The sequence below is a fragment of the Astyanax mexicanus genome, chromosome 1 (assembly GCF_023375975.1).
Source record: "Astyanax mexicanus isolate ESR-SI-001 chromosome 1, AstMex3_surface, whole genome shotgun sequence".
Classification (NCBI taxonomy): Eukaryota; Metazoa; Chordata; class Actinopteri; order Characiformes; family Acestrorhamphidae; genus Astyanax; species Astyanax mexicanus.
Genome location: NC_064408.1, coordinates 52,936,756 through 52,958,192, shown reverse-complemented (window position 1 = coordinate 52,958,192; position 21,437 = coordinate 52,936,756). Strand labels below are relative to the sequence as shown.

The following is a 21,437-nucleotide window of genomic DNA, read 5'->3' as shown; positions in this document are numbered from 1 at the left end:
GTTATATCACAACGTGGCAAGTACGGCATCTCAGTATGTTTCCTCAGAAGTCTCTGAGCTTATTTATCCTGTTGACGTGATGACTTATTCACAATCATTAGAAAAGGTCAGGTGCCATTTCCTTGAAATAGAACTAAGAAAGTAAACCAGTTAACAAAAACAGTTAAGGTAAGGTCTGGAAGACCAAAGAATGCTGCTCATAGGATTGCAAATTAGAACTCCTGTGCAAAAGACCTTCCAGCAAAATCGTCAAACTTCACTTTGGCCACAATGAACAAAGGCATTTTTTTGGAGAAAAAAGGACACAAAATTTCTTGAAAAGAACAACTCTCCAACTACTGAACATTGGATGGATCAATCATGACTCACCACCTGTAAAATAGAGGATGGTTCCTAGAATGATGTATGATCCTAAACACACCTCTAAATAATAATAGAAAAAACACCTCAAAAGGCTTAAGCTAAAGGTCTTGCACAGTCCCCTAATTGGAACATTTAATTGGATCATTTAAAAAAAATATCTGGAAGGACCTCATAAGAGCTGTTATTGAAAGCCATTAAATTAATATTACAGACTTTTGTAAGTAAGAAAATCCCTCACAGACTGATTGGCTACAAAAAGACATTTACATAATACTTGCCAACGGGTGTGTATTTTAATGATGTATTTTAATGATGTGTAAAGGAAAATAGTGATTTTTTAATAAATAAGCAATAAAACAGACGCAATTGACTAATATAAAGACTAATTTACAGCGCCTGTGCTATTATAGCTCTTGTACACCACAGTGGGGTTATTTCTCTAAAGAGAGTCTCTGCTTACGCGCTCTGTGCTGTAGAGCGCATGCGTAGAACACGTATTCTAAAGAAGCGGACCAGCCTCCTAAAGTCGCACTTTTACACACGTCAGGTCAATGTAATGAGAGCGAAATTAAGCAACGGGCCCGCCAAAATAAAAGCCATTTATTTAAACTGGCGAACAGTAGAATAAAACTGGAGCATCTTAATTATTATTCTAAAAAGAAAAGGGAGAAGTAAAACAGATGCTTCATTTTTAATTATTGGATTTACAGTGTTGTGACGGTTAGTAAAACCAAGGCAACGTTACATTTCGTTAAAACTCACTGAAAAGACACAGCACACAGTGACATTAAATGAAGAGGTAGCGCCAACATTTGAGGATTTATTTGTTTACAATATAAATGTTTTTGTAATCATGACATTAATTACAACAACATTGTTGTAAATGTAAACATATTTGTTTTCCTTTATTTTTATATTAGTCTCCATTTTTTGTATCTATATCTCTCTATAAGATATTCTCTGTAATCTTTATTTAATGTATTTATTTGTTTAATTGTTTAAGTGTATGTGTACTTTATACTCTATTAACTTGAGCTATTAAACTTTGTGTAAAATAAATATTATGCTCTCCAACTTTGTTTTGTCAAAGTTAAAGCACAACAGACAGTTGTCTTAATAAATCTACAGAAATCTTTCCTGAAATGAAGATTAGCTAGCTGAGTTGGTGGGTTTTACCACTGTAGTTCTTGTGACTGTGATAGTTTAGTATATTTGGGGTCTTTTTTTTTTTAAATATTTCTCAGAGGTTGTAGTAAACGGTTTCTGCCTGTGTGTTAGTGTATGTGTAAGTGTGTGTGTGTGAAAGAGAGAGAGCAGTCAGCCCGAGTTGAGGGTGGTGAAGCGGCGGAGGAGAAGCGGGGCTGAATTCGGTGCTGCTACGAAATGGCCGGGCAGCAGTTTCAGTACGACGACAGCGGCAATACGTTTTTCTACTTCCTCACCTCCTTCGTCGGCTTAATTGTTATCCCGGCCACATATTACCTCTGGCCGCGGGATCAGAATGCAGGTGAGGAGGCCGCCGGAGAACGACGTTAGGGGCGACACAGCACCGCTAACAGCTAGCGATAAGTAGCGTTAGCGGGCTAGCTAGCTCCCTGTGAGCCCTCAGCTCTGTGACCCACAGACAGGGCTCGGGGCTCGCTGTCCGCCTCCGCGGACTGATCCGGGCGGTGTTTAAATGTGCATCAGATCCATTAACTCTGTTCAGAGGATTGAGGGTGTTGACGTGCCTATTGGGCTGTTAACGGTAATGAGTGAAGGCTAGGTTAGCTAAGCCAGCTAGCGAGGTTAATATGTGGTGATGGCTACTGTTGTGTAGTTTAAACTTCGTGTGCTGAGTTTGTTTATAAATCAGCTAATAAATGACCTTCACTCTAACGTAAGCGACCTTTAAAATGGGCCAGTTTGATCACAGTATTGTATAAGATACCCCCAGCTAGCTAACCTAGGTTAGCGAGCTAGCTAGCAGTTAGCCAGCAGATCTGTAGTTCAGTGTATATAGTACATAAGATTTACACAGGTTAGCACAGGTTACACAGAGCTTGTTCAAATGCTCTTTTTCCATCATCAACATGTAAACATTACTTGTTCTTTTCTATCAAGGTAAACTTTGTGTAGCTGAAAATCAGAGTCCTGTGGTAACTTTAGTCTGGCCCCCTAAATCAGTAACTACACATCTAAAGTTAACCTTAAGTTATATCTGCTCTCAGTTTGATCTAAAACAGATCTGATCATCTAAAAACTGAACCCAACACATTCTGCTTCTAAATAGTTAACTAACTATCTGGCTGCTTGCCAGCTAATGTATCTGACGTGTCGGTTTGTAGGTGTATGTTATCTCTGATTTTCTCGTAGATTGTATACGACTCCCCCTGCAGCTGAGTAGTGCTGCTCTCTGGCTCAGGGTACGAGTTGGTCATACATTTAAGCTAATGTAGTTCTGTGTTAGCTAGTTAACTCTCTGCGATATAAAGACACAGTCAAGATACAGATTGATTACATTTTAATAATTGTAGATGGGCAAATTAAAGTTTATGTGGGATTATATTCAGTAGCTGGTTAAAAACTGCTCTTGTTGTTTATAGCTTGTGTTAACCAATTCACCTGCTGTAGTTTTCTTCAGAAGAGTTGAGGGTTTTACTCTCTTTTATACCTTTTTTTCATTTCTCCCCAAGAATTAACATAATTACATAATTATAGATATATTAAGATATGCAGATAATTGTCATGGAGCAGATAAATGTGCCTTTTCGTGTTAGCTGTTCATTATTGTTATTTTCTTTTACTTGCAGAACAATTACGTTTAAAGGCCTTGCGAAGAGTTCACGGAAGATGTCTGTGGTATCGCCTTCGGCTTATGAAATCACAGCAAAGCGTTGTCCCAACACTAAAGTAAGTGTGTGCGTGAGACAGAGAACGTCTTTTTTTTTCTTTTCCTGAAAGCGGATGAGGAAAAATGCACAAACCACCTCAGTATGAGTGTACAGTATAATTGTGCTGTTTGTCTGAACCTTTTCAGAAGATGTGCGCTTGAAGTGCATCCGCAGCTAATATTAGTGGAGCTGCTGTCATTTACTGTGTGATGCACTAGAAGGTGGTGTAGGCAGTCTGATCTTACTGTGAATGTCTGATTTTTTTTCTTCATGTTGCAGTGCTTTAAAGCTTTAAAAAAAAATCCAGCTCTCTTCCTCAGTGTACCTTCTTTTTATGCCACGAGCTGAGCTATAGAGTAGGAGCACTGTGTATGTAATATATGTGATCCATGTTTAACTGTTATAAGGTCCACAGTAAGGGAGCTGTTGTGCGATCTGACCTAGTGTGATGCTGGTCATCATAGGCATCTGTTAGCTCTTGTATTGGAGCTGTGAAGCTGCTCTTTCCTCCGAAGTTGTTTGGTAGTGATGCTGCAGTGTTGATATAGGGAGTTCATATAACAGGGATTGGGAAGGTTTGGCCTTCTTAATTTGAAAAAAATAATAGAAATAAATCGAGAAAGGGGGGAAAGAAATGTAATATTGGTCAAACATAATGTAACTCTGAAATTACATTAGAGTCCAAGTCAGGTCACATGTTTTTGGGCTAGACTCCCAGTCAAGTCTAAAGTCAGTAAAACATGCAATAACTGGTAAATATAGCGTAAATATATCCAGCTTGGGTATGGTGCCAGTAGGTTAATGTTTGTTCCAGATTAACTTGTAATATTACTAGTGCTTTTCTACAGGCACTAGATAAGCTGTATTTGTGCATTTGCACATCTGTGTCAACAATGCATGCAAATTAAAGTTTGGTATATGGGGGGCTGTCTCTCAGACAGAGATTAAGCCTAGTCGTGGTCTCCATTCCAAATGCTGAGAAGTCCAAGACTAGGCTTAATCCTTTTCTGTAAACCAACTCCATACTGTTTTTTAGAGTAAATAGCTAGAAAATATTTGTATTTTACATAGATGTTATATATGTCATAGAATAAACATACATTCCTGGGTGCGTTTTCAGATCCTAGGGCTGCATTTTGTTACTTTTCAGTTATGTCCCTGTAGCTGAAGGCTGTCATGTATGGTGCTTCCACTAAAACCATGCAACGTTATTTATACTGGATGCAGTTCACCACTTGCATAAAAATAAAAGGAGTGTAGCCCAAATCAATATTTTAATATCCAGAATAATGGATAGATGTTTACTGTTCATGTGTACTTTTCAATTAGTACCAATGAAGTCACACGTTTTTGGGGTCGAGATGCAAGTAAATTTCATGTGCATTTGTGTCTACACCCTTGTTTACTCTTTATTAAGTTTATTATATTTGCTATGTTTTAAAAAGTTTTAATAGCTTATAATATATCACTGCTCATTCAGCTTCTAGTTATTTTAAACACTGTTGTTAAATCACTTTCCATGTTTGTGTGTATAGTGGGACACACTCTAAACTAAAATATATTCTATTTTGTTGACTAATAAGGTGAAATAGCAAGTAAGTGTTCATATTTTTAAGAAACAATAATTCCAAACTGTAGACTGTAAATGTTTTGTTACCATCTGAGAACTCAATGCTGAGTCTCTTAAAACAGCCACTTAGTTTAGATAAGACCTTTTGTCTTATACAAATACATAAATGTGGGCTGCAGATTAGTTGGAGATCCTTTTTTTGATGCTGTATTGATTTAAAGGAAATAAGTGAACAGTTCATATGCTTGTTGTTCACAGGTTTCTTAAAAGGTCAGTGATGCAAATGTACATTGTCATTAAGTTAGTTAATTAATTAATTAATTTATCCATTACTTTCCTTTCTAACAGAAAAGCAGCCCTCTTGTTTGGTTGGGCAGTATTTCTTTTCCTGGCCTATAAGGTGTCTAAATTAGATCGAGAGTACCAGGAGTATAACCCCTATGAGGTCCTAAATCTGGATGCGGTAAGACCTGCACACTTTTTTTCTTCTCCGTGCAATAATGCATTATATGTTTGTTGCTTTTTTGATTTGTGAGTTACATGTTGAAATGTGAGTCCTGATTTCTAAAGATCTACAAAGAAGGTCTTGCTGAAATGTATTGTTCTTTACTTCTCCTTCCTAGATTGGGCCACTTTACAGAATGGGCTCTAACTGTTGGTTTGTTTGTGTGTAGGGGGCATCTGTGTCTGAGATTAAGAAGCAATACAGAGTGCTGTCGCTAAAATACCACCCTGACAAAGGAGGAGATGAGGCCATGTTCATGAAGATAGCTAAAGCTTACTCAGCGTAAGGATTGTTGCACTAAATTGGAGCTTCATTGTTCTGTTTTATTTATAGTGCTCTGCTTGTTTTGCTGTTGTGCCCTAAACTGGGAACAATCACTCTGAACTCAGTACATGACACTGTGTTGTAAATAGGCCTTAACCCACACAGATGCAAGCTATGAATGTGTTATCAGTATAAAGCATCTTTATTTTATTCAAATCAACTCTACTGCATGAAAGCTTGCATGTTATTGAGGTCACTTCTTTTTATATGTCAACTTGAGCTAACATTTGAGATTTTTGTTTGGATCTTTTATAAAGTTTGAAGTATTTATTTAGAGTGATGATATTTAGAGTGATAATAGTTTGGTTTTTGAACACATTCATTTAGATAATTAATTATATCAGCTGACTGATTTCTGTTTGATTTCTTTTACAGTTTAACTAATGAGGAATCACGGAAAAACTGGGAAACCTATGGGAACCCTGATGGCCCTAGAGGTAAGATTTATTTATTTATTTATTTTACACGTTTTTGTGCACATTCACCACTGTACTGCATTCATCTGAATCTCTTTTCATTTATTCTTTTCTGCTCATGTTTAAATGTCACTCTGTGCGTGCAGTCACAAGTTTTGGAATTGCTCTACCTGCATGGATCGTTGACCAGAAAAACTCTATGCTGGTAGGATGATCGCCCCAATTAATCAGTTTACATTTAAAAACAAAGTTTTAAACATTTTTTTGTTGTCTGCCGTGTTTCTAACGTGTGGATGGTTTTCAGGTGCTACTGGTGTATGGTTTGGCTTTTATGGTCATTCTTCCAGTGGTTGTGGTGAGATGATGACTTTTCCCTATTTTCTATGTTTTTTTTCTTTCCCTTTTTCTTATGGCTGTGTACATTTTTGTCAAAATCACTTAAATGCATTTCGTTAACAGCTCGCAAAATTGTGTGTTTTAGGGCACATGGTGGTACCGTTCTATTCGTTATAGTGGTGATCAGATCCTCATTAATACAACACAGCTCTTCATGCACTTTATGTACAAAACACCCACCATGAACATGAAGCGTAAGTATACTAGAAACTGAAGTAGAATTCATGCTAATATAAAAATACTAATAAACAAAACTATGTGTATTTTTCCCTGCTAACAATTGTGAACTTTGCTTCATTAAGGTTTTAGTAGTCTGAAAGGAATTCCCGTATATTTTCGCTCTATAAGGCGCACTATCAATAAACGTCTTATTTCCTGGTCTATTTTCATACATAATGCACACCAGATTACAAGGCACATTTTAGACTAGTGACTAGAACTGGGGTGTTGCCATTTTTTTTCTTCTTAATTCAGCAGGTAAAGATACTTTAAGTGAACAAAACTATTTCTTAAACATTTTCGATGATTCAGTCAAATGAGTACAGGATGTAAATCTACACAGATGTCTCTCCTGAAAAGTGTTTATTTGGGGTAAAGTGTAGTCGAGTAAAGTGCTTCCGTTTATTTACAGTAAGCTTAGATTTACAGATTTCCACTAAAGCTGGAGCATGTATGCTGTTAGTGGCTAATGCCACCCGACAGAGCAACACTGAGGAGCACTGAGTGTTCTGGCAAGCCAGGGTGATATTAGCTTGATATTAGGATAGTAGGATTGTCCCACAGAGCTTGTTTTAACATGGTAAACATACAGACTACAGTCTGATATACTTACCTCTGAACAGCAAAAGAGTTAGCGCTTAGCTTGGTTAGCGTCTAGAATAATCTCTCTTATGCAATAATTAAATAGCTATTGATTGTTGATTGTTAATAACAGACTCATTTTTTGCAGTAATAATTTAAGCAAACCGTACTTTAATTCTGTCATTGATCATTGCTTATAATCAAAACATTTTTTAAAAATGTGCTGAATTGATATTTTCATTGGTAAGATAAGGCCACACCCTTGACTTAAACAGCTATACGTTGTTTCTTTCTTTCCATCAGTAGTGTCTTTCCTACTGTCTTTGACATGATAAAAGTACTTGGCCACTACCTTGACCAAACAGATGGTCTCCCTTATGACTCTTCTTTGCATGCTGAATCTGTTTCTCAACTCTTTTTTTTACAGGGTTGGTGATGGTGCTGACAGCAGCATTTGAATTCGACCCACGTAGCAACAAAGAGGCTATTATAAGACCAACTGACAACATTGAAGTTCCACAGGTAGAGGATATTGTCATAACACAAAATAAAATACACTTAATACTGTGATGATTGTATACATAGGCCCTATTACATTTGTATCTCTAACTCCTTGGTATATAGCAGTGGAGCCCTAACGTTCAGCAACCTAGCTGCTGGTTAACTAGTTAACTTTAAGGCATTGTCCATTCCTTAATTCCTCTGTGATGGAGAGCTGAAATGAGCTTTTATTATCTTTTAATTATTTTTTTTTTCTGTTCCACCTTAAATGCTGCAGCCACTTGCATCTGTTCCATCATTTTAGGTGGAACTGGAAAGTTAGCCCTCTACGGAGACAAACTACTAGCAATTTGTTTGTTTGCTATAAAGAAAATGACCATAAAACATTGAAACTACATATTAAACTAAATATAGTGGTAATTTTAACAAGGAAAATGGTACAATTTGTGGGTTATTTTGGTTGCTTGAGCTGCCATCTTGCCAGTTATTTTTAAACCTCAGTTTTGAGTGTATGTCCATTTGAAGGGTCATGTACCCGTTATACTTTCCTTCTTCCCCTCGAATCAGGACACCCTACCCCTAGGTGTGCACATGCAAAACAGAGGGCTAGGGCTAAGTGGTAGGGCTGAGGGTGAAATAGGATTGAGCCATAGTGTTTTTAAATGCTGTGCAGGTAATCGAGTATTCTCTAATTATAGCTCATTCGGGAGCTGGGAAACATCAATGTGAAGAAGAAGGAGCCTCCATTCTGTTACCCCTACAGCCTGAAGGCTCGTGTCCTTGTGCTCACACACCTCGCTCGGATGGAGGTGTCTGAGAACATTGAAGAAGGTATATTTTTTAAAGCCGTCGCTTACTACACCCAGTGCATTCATGACTCAACATGCTGTTTGCTTGTTTTGCCAAATATTAAATTAGCAAATATAGCTGTACCTTTGTTGTCAGTTTATATAATCTTGTCAATATAGCCTTTTTTTAAGATTCTCTTAGAAATAATTGGGATTGATATTGTTTGCATCTGAAGATGTACTGTTCAGAAAAGGTTTTGGTATTTGGGTTACAGTTAATTTCTTGGATCAGCAAAAAAGGAGGAGACAAAATGACACATTAGTACACTTACATTATAATTATTAGGCTAGTGAACATTAGCATTCACTTGGCGGGTCTAACACATGTTAAAAAGCTTCTTTTCTACGTTTTAATAATGACATGCTTACAAGGTTTGGCTCCTATATTTGTAGAAATATAGGATATATAGGCTCCTATAGTGTAGAAAAATTCAAACATGTCTCTGTGTGGCATCCATTGTTGATTGCATCCAGCCAATGAGAGCAGTGGTCATTAATTTACAAAATCATGTGAGAAATGAGTAAAGCACATCATACTATGGCTAAACACTGGTCTTTCAAAAGGCCCAGGTAACTGAAACTGAGAGGAGAGTAAAAAGTGAAATATCTCTTTTGAATGTGTTCCTGTTTTAGACCAGAGGTTTGTGGTGAAGAAGTGTCCTGCATTGCTCCAGGAGATGATCAATGTTGGCTGCCAGCTCACAATGATGGCCACCAGTAGAGGAGGTACCCATATTTACTCATATACACACCTGCACAATTCCACAAGACAAAATAAGTTGGAAGTGTTGAAAGTTGAATTGTTCATTTTTTTAGTAACACATGAGGTGGTTCTGTGCAGGTTTCCGGGCTCCTAGACTGACCTCTATAGAGAACTGCATGAAACTGACTCAGATGACAGTTCAAGGGCTGCAGGAGGCCAAGTCTCCTCTACTTCAGCTGCCCCACTTTGAAGAGGAGCACCTCAGATACTGCATCTCCAAAAAGGTAGCCGCATATGCATGCTAGCTTACCTTTGGATTAGTTTTATGTAATCTTTAAAGGTAATATCCACTGTTTTGTATTAATGTATGTGTTTTAATTTTAAGACTATTAATCATTAGCTTTCTGTCACTCTCTCTCTCAGTATAAGGTACGAAGTCTTCAGGACCTGGTTAGTCTGAAGGACTCGGACAGGAGAAGCATGCTGAGGTTTCTGGGAGATGAGAAGTATGATGAGGTCAAGGCTGTCCTTGGAAGCCTCCCTCACATTACTATGGAGACTAAACTTCAAGGTTGGTGCAGTCTCAATTGCATTGTGTGTGTCCAAAATTAAATACATTTTTAAATAGCTTTAAGGAACTGTGTCTGTATATTTGTGTATGATTTCAGTGCTGGATGATGAAGACAGTAATAACATAACAGCAGGGTCCATTGTCACAGTTACGGTCATCTTGACACGGAAGAGGATGGCTGTAAGTGATTGATTTGCATGCACAGTTCGGGGACAGTTCTTACATGCTTGCTGTTTGCCACTTTTTGGGTGTTAAAGGTCTTTTTATTATAGTTTTTACATCAAATCACATACAAAACATATTACCCATCCCCTAATCTTTGTGATACCAGACATATTAACATGCATATACATACATATAAAGCCAGATTTTACTGTCACACCACTGAACCACGTGTATACTATATGCACAATTGCCCCGTTATATTAATGGACTACATGTTCTTATAAGAACAGCTGTACCATGTAGATGCTTATGTTTATTGTATATATTAACTGCTGTCTATTGTACTTACTGTCTATGCACCGTGCGTTTTGTCTTGCACTCTGTCTGTCTGATGTCCTCCTGCACTGGAGATGTAGACTATCCATGTTTCGTCACACTGTACAACTCAGTATTAGTATGTGTTGATAAGTTGAATTACAAAATTGCAAAAAGGGGCCAAAAATTGCCTGGGTCTCCCTTTAAAATAAGTAGAATATTTGCCAATTTAAGATGGTATGTGACATTCCTGATCCAGTGACTGTATGTTGGTGGGTTAGAATTTTTTCATTTAAACAAAATCAGTTTTTTGGCATGGAGAGAATAGAAGCATAAAATAGAAATAGAATAGGTATTTATTTACCATCTACCCAGAGGTTCACACCTGGTCCACACCAAATAGTGCCATGTATGATATATGGGGGCTTATTTTAATTATACTAAATCACTAGAGCATTCTTTTTTCCCAAGCAGTTATATTGTAGTTATATATTGTATCCACAAGGTGTCAGTGTAAGGTGCACAATGTTTACTATTGTTGGAGGTGTGTGTGTGTGTGTGTGAGATTTTGTAGCAAAAAGAAAAGCAGATCACAAACATGACACAAAACTAGTAATTTCAAATGGCAACTGGCTTTAAAAAGCACTATAAGAAATCAAGTAAAAAATTGTGGCAGTCAGTAACGGTTTATTATTTAGACCAACTAGAGGGAAAAAATATGGAATCACTGCAAATAATGTGTTCTTATAGTGTTTCTTAAAGCCAGAAAGTTGCCATTTGAAATGCCTAGTTTTGTGTCATGTCTGTGATCTGCTTTTTTTTCAGGGGTTGTACATTTATGTGTGTGTGTGTGTGTGTGTGTGCTTTAAACGATTTATTTGAGCATTTAACTAGTTGCTAGTTAACTAGTTATTTTTTCATACATAGGATGTCTTTGAGAAGGATCAGGATCCTCAGGCACCTGCAGAAGAGGCCAGCACAGAGGAGGCGGTATGTTTGGTTTAGTATTTGTTGTTCCTACATTATTTATGTGATTGGTTAATTCTTGTTTGTACATAGACACAGTTTTGGTATGTTGTAATATAAATAAGTATGTCCCGATATGGGAATTAAGATTATTTGAAAAATATAATATGTATACATAAGATAATACTCACCTCTAAATGGCCGAACGGATAATGCTAATACTGCTCCAGCAGTGCTAGCCGGGGTTGGCAGCAGACTACATGTTGATAATACTCCCCTCTTAATGGCCAAAAAGCTAGCACTTAGTGGGTAATGCTAATACTGCTCTAGCAGTGCTAGCCAGGGTCAGCAGCAGATTACAGGCCAATAATACTCCCCTCTGAATGGCCAAATGGCTAGTGCTTAGCCATTAATGCTAATACTCCTCTAGCAGTGCTAGCCAGGGTTAGCAGCAAACTACAGGCCAATAATACTCACCTCTGAACGGCCGAATGGTACCGCTTAGCGGGTAATGCTAATACTGCTGGAGAACGAAACTGAAACTGCTTTACTCTGACTGGTAAAATTCATACATAAGATGTACTGGATTGTAAGGCGCACTGTCTATTTTTGGGAAAGTTAAAGTATTTTATGTGCACCTTATAATGCTAAAAATACTTTGTGCTAAGAAAACACTGATGTTTTTTGTTTACTTATTATTATTATTATTATTATTATTATGAAAAAATAGAATAAGAACATTAAAGATAATAATGTGCTTATTTGCAGCAAGGTGATGCTGCCAAAAACAAAACAAAAGTTTGGCAGAATAAGAGTAAAGGAGCTAAGAAAGCAGCCAAGTCTAAAAAGAAAAAACTGACTAAGAAGAGGCCGGTCCCCCAGCAACAGACAGCCAAGGGCGACAAGACCAAACAAGCCAATGGCAATGTGGCAGGAAATGTAAGTGATTGATTAATTGCAGTTCTGGCTCTTAACATATAAACTGCCAATCACAGTTCGGGTCACGGAGGACTAAATTGACTTCTGTGTTCCGTTTGCAGGAAGTGGCTGTTGTAGCAAAAGAGGAAGAGGAGGATCTCTCTGACAAAGGCAGCGAATCAGATGAAGCAGAAGGAAACAAGGACTCTCCCAGTGAGAGAGATGAGGAGAGTGACAAACAGAGTGAGACTGAGGTGGATGAGATCACAGGGGATGATGAAGAGGTGTGTTTTTGCGGTCCTATGGAAAATGTTTTTTGTGTTCAATTTTAAAATTAATTAAGGAATCTAATCTAAGAAGCATTTAATTAAATAATTAAGCTTATTTTAAAGACTAATTAAAAAAATACTATGCATAAAATTTCAAATGTTCCAAGGTATGGAAAGATGATCTAATTGTTTCAGTATTTTCTTTTCTTTTGTCCAGTAATTTCATGAACCAATTATTAAACAGCAATTTTACTGCAGAGAACACACACACACACACACACACACACACACACACACACACTGCCCCCTTGTGGAGAAATCTCAGACCACTTAATGGGACTTTACAGTCTACAGTAAGCTGAAGATTCTGAATGATGATGTACTACTCTTAATTAATATGATTTATTAAAAGTATTAATATTGAATCATAACATTCCTACATAAATCAAGCCGTTCCTTGCAATGAATTCAGTAGAATTATAGAACTATTTTTATGTAGTAGTGCGATGAGTAATGAGGTGTTTCACAGGAAACTTCAGAATTGACAAAGTCGAATCCTCATGTTTAAGATTGTGTCTTTTCAAGTGAGCAAAAAAAAAAATGTCTGTGTCCTGTAGGAGTGGGAAGCACTGCAGCAGAGCATCCAGCGGCGTGAGCGAGCACTACTGGAGACAAAGTCCAAGATCACACATCCAGTCTACAGCCTGTACTTCCCTGAGGAGAAGCAGGAGTGGTGGTGGCTCTACATTGCTGACCGCAAGGACCAGACACTGGTGTCCATGCCCTACCATGTGTGCACACTTAAAGACACAGAGGAGGTGAGGGAAAGATTGGGCGTGTTAGGTGTGTTATGTGTTTCATTGAGGAGTGCAGTTATTGCATTCTGCCTAATTTTGATATTCAGAAATCCATAATTAATTGAGTTAATAACCTCAATTCTGAAAAATGACAATTGGATGCTAAAGCTTGCTTATGATATAGCAGAGTCAGCTCTTAAGTTATAAGCTGATCAAGACTTCTCATTTACATAAAATGTTTTCTGCACTGTAGAGGATCTGCTGAAATTTTTAGTTTTTCAGAGACATATATTTTCAATTTCAATCAATCTAGTTATCAAGCCCTTGCTGAGTTGACGGTAGTGTTTTAGAGCAGTAAAGAAAAATAATGGGCAGGGCACAGTGTCCACCAGGACCAGCGTTGGGGACTACAGAGTTAAGTACCAGACCTAAATTAGGACTGCTGGAAGTAGAAGACTTCTCTATGTTTCTAGCCTCATGATGCCTTCCTTGTTCGTGAAATATTTTTGTTATTCATCCAAAAATCCATGGATTGATGTCCTCAGTATCCGGACAGTTATTCTAATATAGTGATCCAGTCTACGGAAATACCGTTGCCTCAATCTGCTAACCAAGATCTCAGATACCTGTGCACACGCTAGACTTTATAATGAGCTCTAGCACCCGCTTTAGGCCCTGTTCTCTGCTAAATTTTAGCTGAGGGTGAGGATGACCCTTCACATCTGAAATAAAACACTGCTATATTAGTGATCCTATCCTGGCTTAGCAGATGATCACTCTACACAATTTCTAGTCTGTTATAGACTGCTTTTGATGTTCTGTGGTTATAAAAAAGGGAGGAGGGGTCACAATATTTGGCAGAACCTAATGTGCTCTGTTTATCCCCCACCCCAAGTCTGGGTAATACAGAAATCAAGAAAGTATGGCAAGAGACAGTTAGTTGACATAGTTTCTTATAGCAATCTCTTTATTTGCAGATGAATATGTCTGCTCAGGGTGGTGATTTTTATTTTTTTTATTATAGTGCATATTGTCTAGCTGTCTGCATTGTTTGTGAATTTTGATGGGGGAGGATGTAGAATGTTTTAATATACTGGTATAAACATAAATGCAAAACATTTAATATGAATACAATCCAAACAAATGTCTGTGTCAGAGAGTCAGTGAGGGAGACGGACTGAATGATGAGCGCTGCATCTTCTCCTCAGCAGCTTTCCCCATAGCTTGTTGCCAGGCAACCTCCATGCTGCAGTGTCTGTCTATTTAAAGGGCCAGTTACAGGACAGTCGGATTATGTGCCATAATTCACTGTCTGCCATGAACTCACCGTCTAACTCTCTCTGCCTAACAGACTTTTCAGTGTAATCTACAGCAAGCTGTTGTTTGCTATAGGTAATGTTGTAAGAATAAGTACTCATATTTTAATCTTTAATCTTCTACAGGTTGAACTGAAATTCCCTGCTCCATCGAAAGCAGGAAACTATCAGTATTCAGTGATCCTCAGATCAGATTCTTACATGGGATTAGATCAGATCAAGCCACTGAAGGTCAGTTTTTTTGCATTCTTTTCTAGTGTTTTATGATCTTTGTTCACTCACATAGAGACCACACCCTTAGAATTAAGGCTTCTTAATTAGCAATGATAAGGTATTAGATTGCATAATTATAAATGCATTCTAATCTCTTACTGGTCTGTATAGACAAACCCATTCAACATTCTTTGAAACCATGCATTGTTTGGCACTTTTTCTAGCTTTTAGCATAAAGGCAAAAATCTGTTTTTAATAGTATATTTTTAATGACAGATAGAATTTATTTTGCCAGCATTTAGTATATCAGTACAAATATCACAACATGTTTAGTCAATTCACAGAATGCTATATTACATACATTCTATGTTATATACACAGTCTATTTCTTAATGCAGCTACAATGGAGTTCAAATGTGTCTTATTCATTCATACATTCAGAAGGATGATCTCAGTTTTGACAGTTTACATAGTTTGTCCTAATCCTATTAGTCACCTTTACTCATTTGATTCTCATAGATGGGTGATTTATGTCTGATAATGTCCTACCAATCCCCTGTAAACTTTTGTGTAACAGTGCATAGTTTTGTAATTTAAGTAAACATAAGTTTATGCTAATATTTCAAATTGAAATGTATTTTTCTTCAAAATAATTATTAGTATTAGTAGTCAACTAGAAAATATAGTGTCACAAGTGCAATGTTTTATTAGCTGTCAAGCTAAAGTGAACTGTGTTATCTGCAGTTGGAGGTGCATGAAGCAAAGGCCATTATGGATAACCACCCGCAGTGGGACATCCCAGAGACTGAGGAAGAGGAGGAGGATCAGGAAGACAGTGATGGCATTGAGGAATCTGAGGAAGATGATGAAGACAATGACTAATCCAGCCAACTCATAAGAACTTGAACTTGGTTCACACACCCATGTGCCCGCTCTATCTGTCATGCACATGAGCACACACACACACACACACACACACTCCCTCACAGCCCAAAACAACTGCCATACCAATGTTACCACAAAAAAGTGGCCCATATGAGGTATGGACTGTGATGTCCCCCGCTGCCTTGGTTCCAGACACATGCTTGCACATGCTTGCACACACTCACACATGATTGGTTATGTGACTCAAACGTCTAATCATTTGATGTGAGGGTCTGCTCTGTTTTTATGTTTCCATTATCAAAATAACTGTGGGCTTGAGCCTGCAGAGCTGCTGTCGCCACTCTGCCTCATCAGAGGTGTTTGACCAACTACCAGTTAAGAGAAATAAACAGACTGCTTCCCCCAAACAAAGACACCTCATGATCATCATTTTTATTAATGTCACTTTTTATTATGGATTATGGGTAGTTCCTTTCCTCTTGTTTTATTTAGTTTAATTTAGTTTTCAGATTCTGAAAAGACTGATTTTTCAGGATCCACTGCAGGCTGTGAAAAGCGTGAGCCGGTGTGGCTTAATCAGGTGTGGCTGTGTACTGGGAGCAGAGTGACAATGCAACTGAGGAACTGGAGGGGTAAATATTAGTCATGCATCTCATCTCATTTGCTCTAGTTTTGATCCAGTAGGATGTAGGAGCTCTACTGCACCTCTTCTTATGACGCTTAACGTCCTTAACGGTTCTTGCAGTTCTCCTGGAATTATTTTACACATTCCACAGCCAGTTCTACAGTGCAGTCTACCTTTGATCTTGGTCCCGATTTAAAGTTGTAGTTCTTAGTTCTGATACCAGGGTAGACCTGTGTACTGCATTCATATTGCTTTCTTTCCTTATTGTTTCATAAAAAAAATCTTTAAATTCTTTTGTTTTTGATATATTCCATTTTGTTGAAAATCTGATTTTTTTCCATTGCTTGTTTTATTGTGCATAAAGACATAGCAGGAATTAGGATTTAGAGTCAGAGCCACAGCAGGTAACTAGTACTAAGTTCGATATATTTTGTGGGGATCTGACAGTTCAACCAAAACCTTTTTCCTCCTCATTTTAATTTTTATTTGTATTTGATACATGGAGGCCTGAACCACAGTTGAGCTATGTCAATGTCAGGGTAGTTTTAAAATTTTTCCTAGTATTTTTAGTTCACATTCCACCTTTGTGAAATGCCTTAATCTTATTGTAGTGGTTGAGTATGTGTACATTTTTATATTTTGGGAGGTTTCACTTCGCTTTTCCAATTTGGCTCCAAACAAATATATTTATTTAGGTAATTGGTATAAAATGATGCAGTTTGCGTATATGCCTTTTAAATAAGGATGGTGACTACTTGCCCTTTTTCTGAGTATATTTTTGATAACTGGTGCACAGCTGTCAGAAATGCATACTGGCTATTTGAATATTTGAATGCCATGGTAGGTTATGTACACACACATTGGGCTATTTATATCACAAAACAACCGCCATTGAAATTGTATTTCCACATTTCCCATGGCATGAGTTCAAAGCTCTTTGTCTTGAAGACAGTGGCAGGCCAACATTAAGCCTTTTTTTTCTTCTGCTTCTTATGGAAGAAACCCATATTTTTGGAATTCTATTAATATTGTTTTGATTATTTACATATTTCTTTGTGTTTGGAGGATATAATGTTCGCTGTGGGGTGGGTGTGACGGGGCTGTGAATAGGCCTGGTTGGCATTGGACTTGTGGTTTTGAAACAGTCAATCGCATGGTCTGCTCTGTGTCAGCGGGATAACTGAAGTGGGAGGAAGCTCTTTGTTTAGGCTGTGAAATGTCTGTAGTGGTGCTGTGTAGATTACTAATGGGCTTAATTGCGAATCAGCCTCCCCCCCTGCTTTTTTATTATGGGCAGAGTAAGCCTCTTTGTGGACTGGGTTATTATTTTTTTTATTAGTAGTATAATCATTTTAACTATTCCTGTATGGGTGTATGAGTTAGCGAGGTGTTCACAGATGCTTTTTAAAGTGTATTTCTGTTGTGGCTAGAGTGGCATCAGATCTGTTCTCTGCAGGAGCTGAGGTAGATATCCTCACACTATAGAGATGTGTGTCAAATATAATCCTTTCTAATTCATCCTATTGATTTTTTTTCACGCTTTTTCCCAGTTATGAATTTGTTACACAAATATACAGGACATTTTTTCGATCCCTGTGGCACATTTTTGCCATGCATTTTTAATTTTCTTTTTCTATTTGAGAAGGGGGTTTTTTTGGAAGCCAGTGTTTTTGTTCTTTTGGAGTAGCATTAGCCTAAGCATAATGCTATCTATGTCCTTTGGAAGAAAAATGGTAGTATTCTGGCTGCTTGGATTACATGCACACACAGATTGACACACCTGACCACCCATCCAAACAAATGTTACTCTACCAAACTATTAAAGTTCCCCGGTCTGATAGACATTTTAGTATTATAGATCCACAGAAGAATGTAGCATCAGTTAGAATGCTGTGTATAAAAAGCTGTGACGCAAAAACTGATTAAATATATAGTTAATATAAACCTTTGTATGCACACACCAACACACACACACACACACACACACACACACACACACACACACACACACACACACACAAACATACGGCCACTGATTAGGCTGATAAAGGCCAGACCATGTATAACCCAGTGTAACAGGCAGGGAGAGTGATGTATAGCCCGATAAACCAGTATCTGCCACTTTTGTTTACAAGAAAAGTCATTGTAAATGGAATATATATAAATATATTATTTGTATTTAAATCATTTCAAATAAAAGAACTTTTAAAATCAATTTGCGTGTGTGTATGCGCTTGTAAATTACTATATTACAAAGGATTGTTTAAGCCATTTAATTAAGGAGCTACTTCTGTTCCCTAAAAACATTTTTTGATTTGCTTGATGAGAAGTTGTATTACCAAATGAAGTGAAGTGAAGCTTTTTACACTAACACATTTTACTAAAATAGTTCTTCTGTGGCCTCGCTTAAAGAACCATTACAGCACCTTTTAATTTTTTTTATGGGTATAATTAACACTTTAGAAATTAATTAGTAAAGGTTTGGTTCTTTGTAATGGTACCGTAATCCAAGTTTATTTAGTTACATTTCCTAAAAGAGTATGAATTTATCAATTCCAAGTGAATTTATGTCATTTAGACCACACAGAAGTGCACAGCTGAACAAGATAGTGTTTTCCAGACTCCAGTTTTATATAATGCAAAACAAGTTAGAAGACACATTGAACAGCACTGATAGACAATATAAAAATGTAGGGATAATATATGTACCTGCAGACCTTCAGTCAGTGCTGTCATCAGCCAATGCAGTCAAACACTTCATTCTTAAGTGTAATATAGCAGAGCAATGTTTTATTTTCGGGGGGAATTTAAAAAGTATGCTAATATTAGCACTAGGAACACAAACTGTTAGAATTAAACTGAAGATAAAAGGGCATCTTAAAAGAGGACAATTAAATGTCCTGTTTTCTCTTTGTCATACTGCAACCAGCTAGCAGAGTGGCTTGTTTTCTACAGTCACTGAGGAAAATATATTGGATATCTGCCTTTGCCCAAAATTTCCACCCATGGTGCTTTCCTGAATCAGACACATCTGCCTATTTATTTATATTTTTAGGAATATAAGGCCTATATATGTACATCTCTGAAAAAAAAAAACAATAGACTACTTCCGTTTCTGAATAGGTTTCTCTGATTTTGCTATTTATCGGTATATATTTGAGTAAAATGAATATTGTTTTTTTTTTATTCTAAAAACTATGGACAACATGGCTGAAATCACAAAAAAAGATGCAGAGCTTTCAGACCTTAAATAATGCAAAGAAAACAAGTTCATATTTATTTAGAAACAACAATGCTAATGTTTTAAGAGTTTAGAAGTCAATATTTGGTGGAATTACCCTGATTTTAATCACATCTTGGCATGCTTTCCACAAGTCTTTCACACTGTTTTTGGGTGACCTCCTGGCACAAAAATTCAAGCAGTTCAGCTTTGTTGGATGGCTTGTGATCATCCAACTTACATCGCAGGTTTTCAATGGAGTTCAGGTCTGTAGATTGATCAGACATTATCTTAATGTCAGTCAGCAACCTCAGGATGACATCAAGTGACCTATAAAAAAGAATGGCAAATTGCAGCTGGGTTTGCAATACATCATAAGTATTTTACTATAGAGGACTGAAGCGAGTTCATTTTTCAGTCCAATTTTCAGCTTTGATCAACACCTGGCCATTAAATGTTTAGATGGAGACCTGCAGAAATTTGACCACTGTGAAATTTGATTTCAAAGTGTCCTGTCCATCCCCTGATGATCTGGGGATGATTCAGCAAGGCTGGAATTGGGCATCATGAATCAAGCCATATACAGGTTTATTCTGAAAAAATACTTGCTTCCCTCTGCTCTGGCAATGTTCCCTAACTCTGAGGACTGGTTGTCCAGCAGCTCAATTCCACACAGCTAGATCAGTTAAGGTGTGGATGAAGGACCACCAGATCAAGACAGTGTCATAGCCAGCACAATCTCCAGCCATGAACCCCATTGAAAACTTATAGAATGTAATGAAGAGGAGGATAGATGGCCACAAGCCATCAAACACAGCTGAACTGCTTTTTTGCTAGGAGTGACATAAGGTCATCCAAAAGCAGTGTGAAAGACTGGTGGAGAGCATGCAGAGACGCATGAAAGCTGTGGTTTTAAATCTGGGTTATTCTACAAATGATTGAATCTGAACTCTTGTATTGCTGTTGTTTTATAAATGAGCACTACATATTTTTCGTTAATTTGACCATTTCTCATTTACTGCAAATAAATGCTACAGATTACAATAAATTTTTTGGGATTTTTGGAGAAATGTCATCAGTAGTTTATATATTAAAACCTCAATGTTCATTTTGCTCAAACATATACCTATAGATAGTGAAATCAGAGCTTAATCTTCATTATAGCTCATTCTAAAAGGCTGTCTGATTTTAAAGTTTCTGTGTAAGTAGGGCCATCCCAAAACCCAAAGAAGAGGCAATTCCACTGTTGATTTATTATTCATGTTAAAATTTAGCCCCAAATCAGGTTTAATTTGTCTACTAATTTGCAAACACTAAGGATAAAGCTTAGTTTTAGACCATATTTTACTTTCAATGGAAAATCTTTATTTAACAAGCTGTGCAGTTCAAGACTATGCTTAATCCCTGTCTGAAAAACAAATTTGTCACAACATTGTCTACTTTCTTACAATGTTGCTACAATGTTATTCAGAGGTTACAAAGGTTTTTTGAAAAACAATTTAAGCACAAAACCTGTTTTTAGAAAAGCAAGTGTCAAAGGTAATTTTGTCTAACCTGGTTTATCTGAGTAGCTACTGTGCACTATATGGCATTGACTATACTGGTGCACATATCTTTAAATAAAAATTAAATACCATCAAATAAACACTTTAACACTTTTCTTTTTAGAAAATCTGTATAATTGTTTAAAAAAGGTAAAAAAAATCTAATATTGGCAATTTTCTTAAAAAAAAAAAGATTCTTACCATCAAATAAACACTTTAACACTTTTCTTTTTAGAAAATCTGTATAATTGTTTAAAAAAGGTAAAAAAAATTCTAATATTGGCGATTTTCTTTTAAAAAAATGAATCTTTAAAAAAATGAATAAGAAGTCAG

The 21,437-nt window shown here is 37.0% G+C and overlaps 1 protein-coding gene across 1 annotated transcript; it reads left to right on the top strand.

Annotated features, from left to right (window-relative positions):
• The first annotated feature begins 1,648 nt into the window (after positions 1–1,648).
• Positions 1,649–18,555, top strand: sec63 (SEC63 homolog, protein translocation regulator). The gene is made up of 20 exons (XM_022665348.2): positions 1,649–1,870; positions 3,156–3,255; positions 5,155–5,269; positions 5,481–5,593; positions 6,011–6,072; positions 6,198–6,256; positions 6,356–6,406; positions 6,533–6,641; positions 7,676–7,770; positions 8,448–8,580; positions 9,231–9,323; positions 9,439–9,584; positions 9,724–9,871; positions 9,969–10,051; positions 11,279–11,341; positions 12,086–12,256; positions 12,358–12,519; positions 13,122–13,322; positions 14,744–14,848; positions 15,575–18,555. Exons 1-20 carry the CDS (start codon positions 1,747–1,749, stop codon positions 15,710–15,712), a joined length of 2,271 nt encoding a protein of 756 aa, XP_022521069.2. The 5' UTR covers positions 1,649–1,746; the 3' UTR covers positions 15,713–18,555.
• Positions 18,556–21,437: the final 2,882 nt, after the last annotated feature.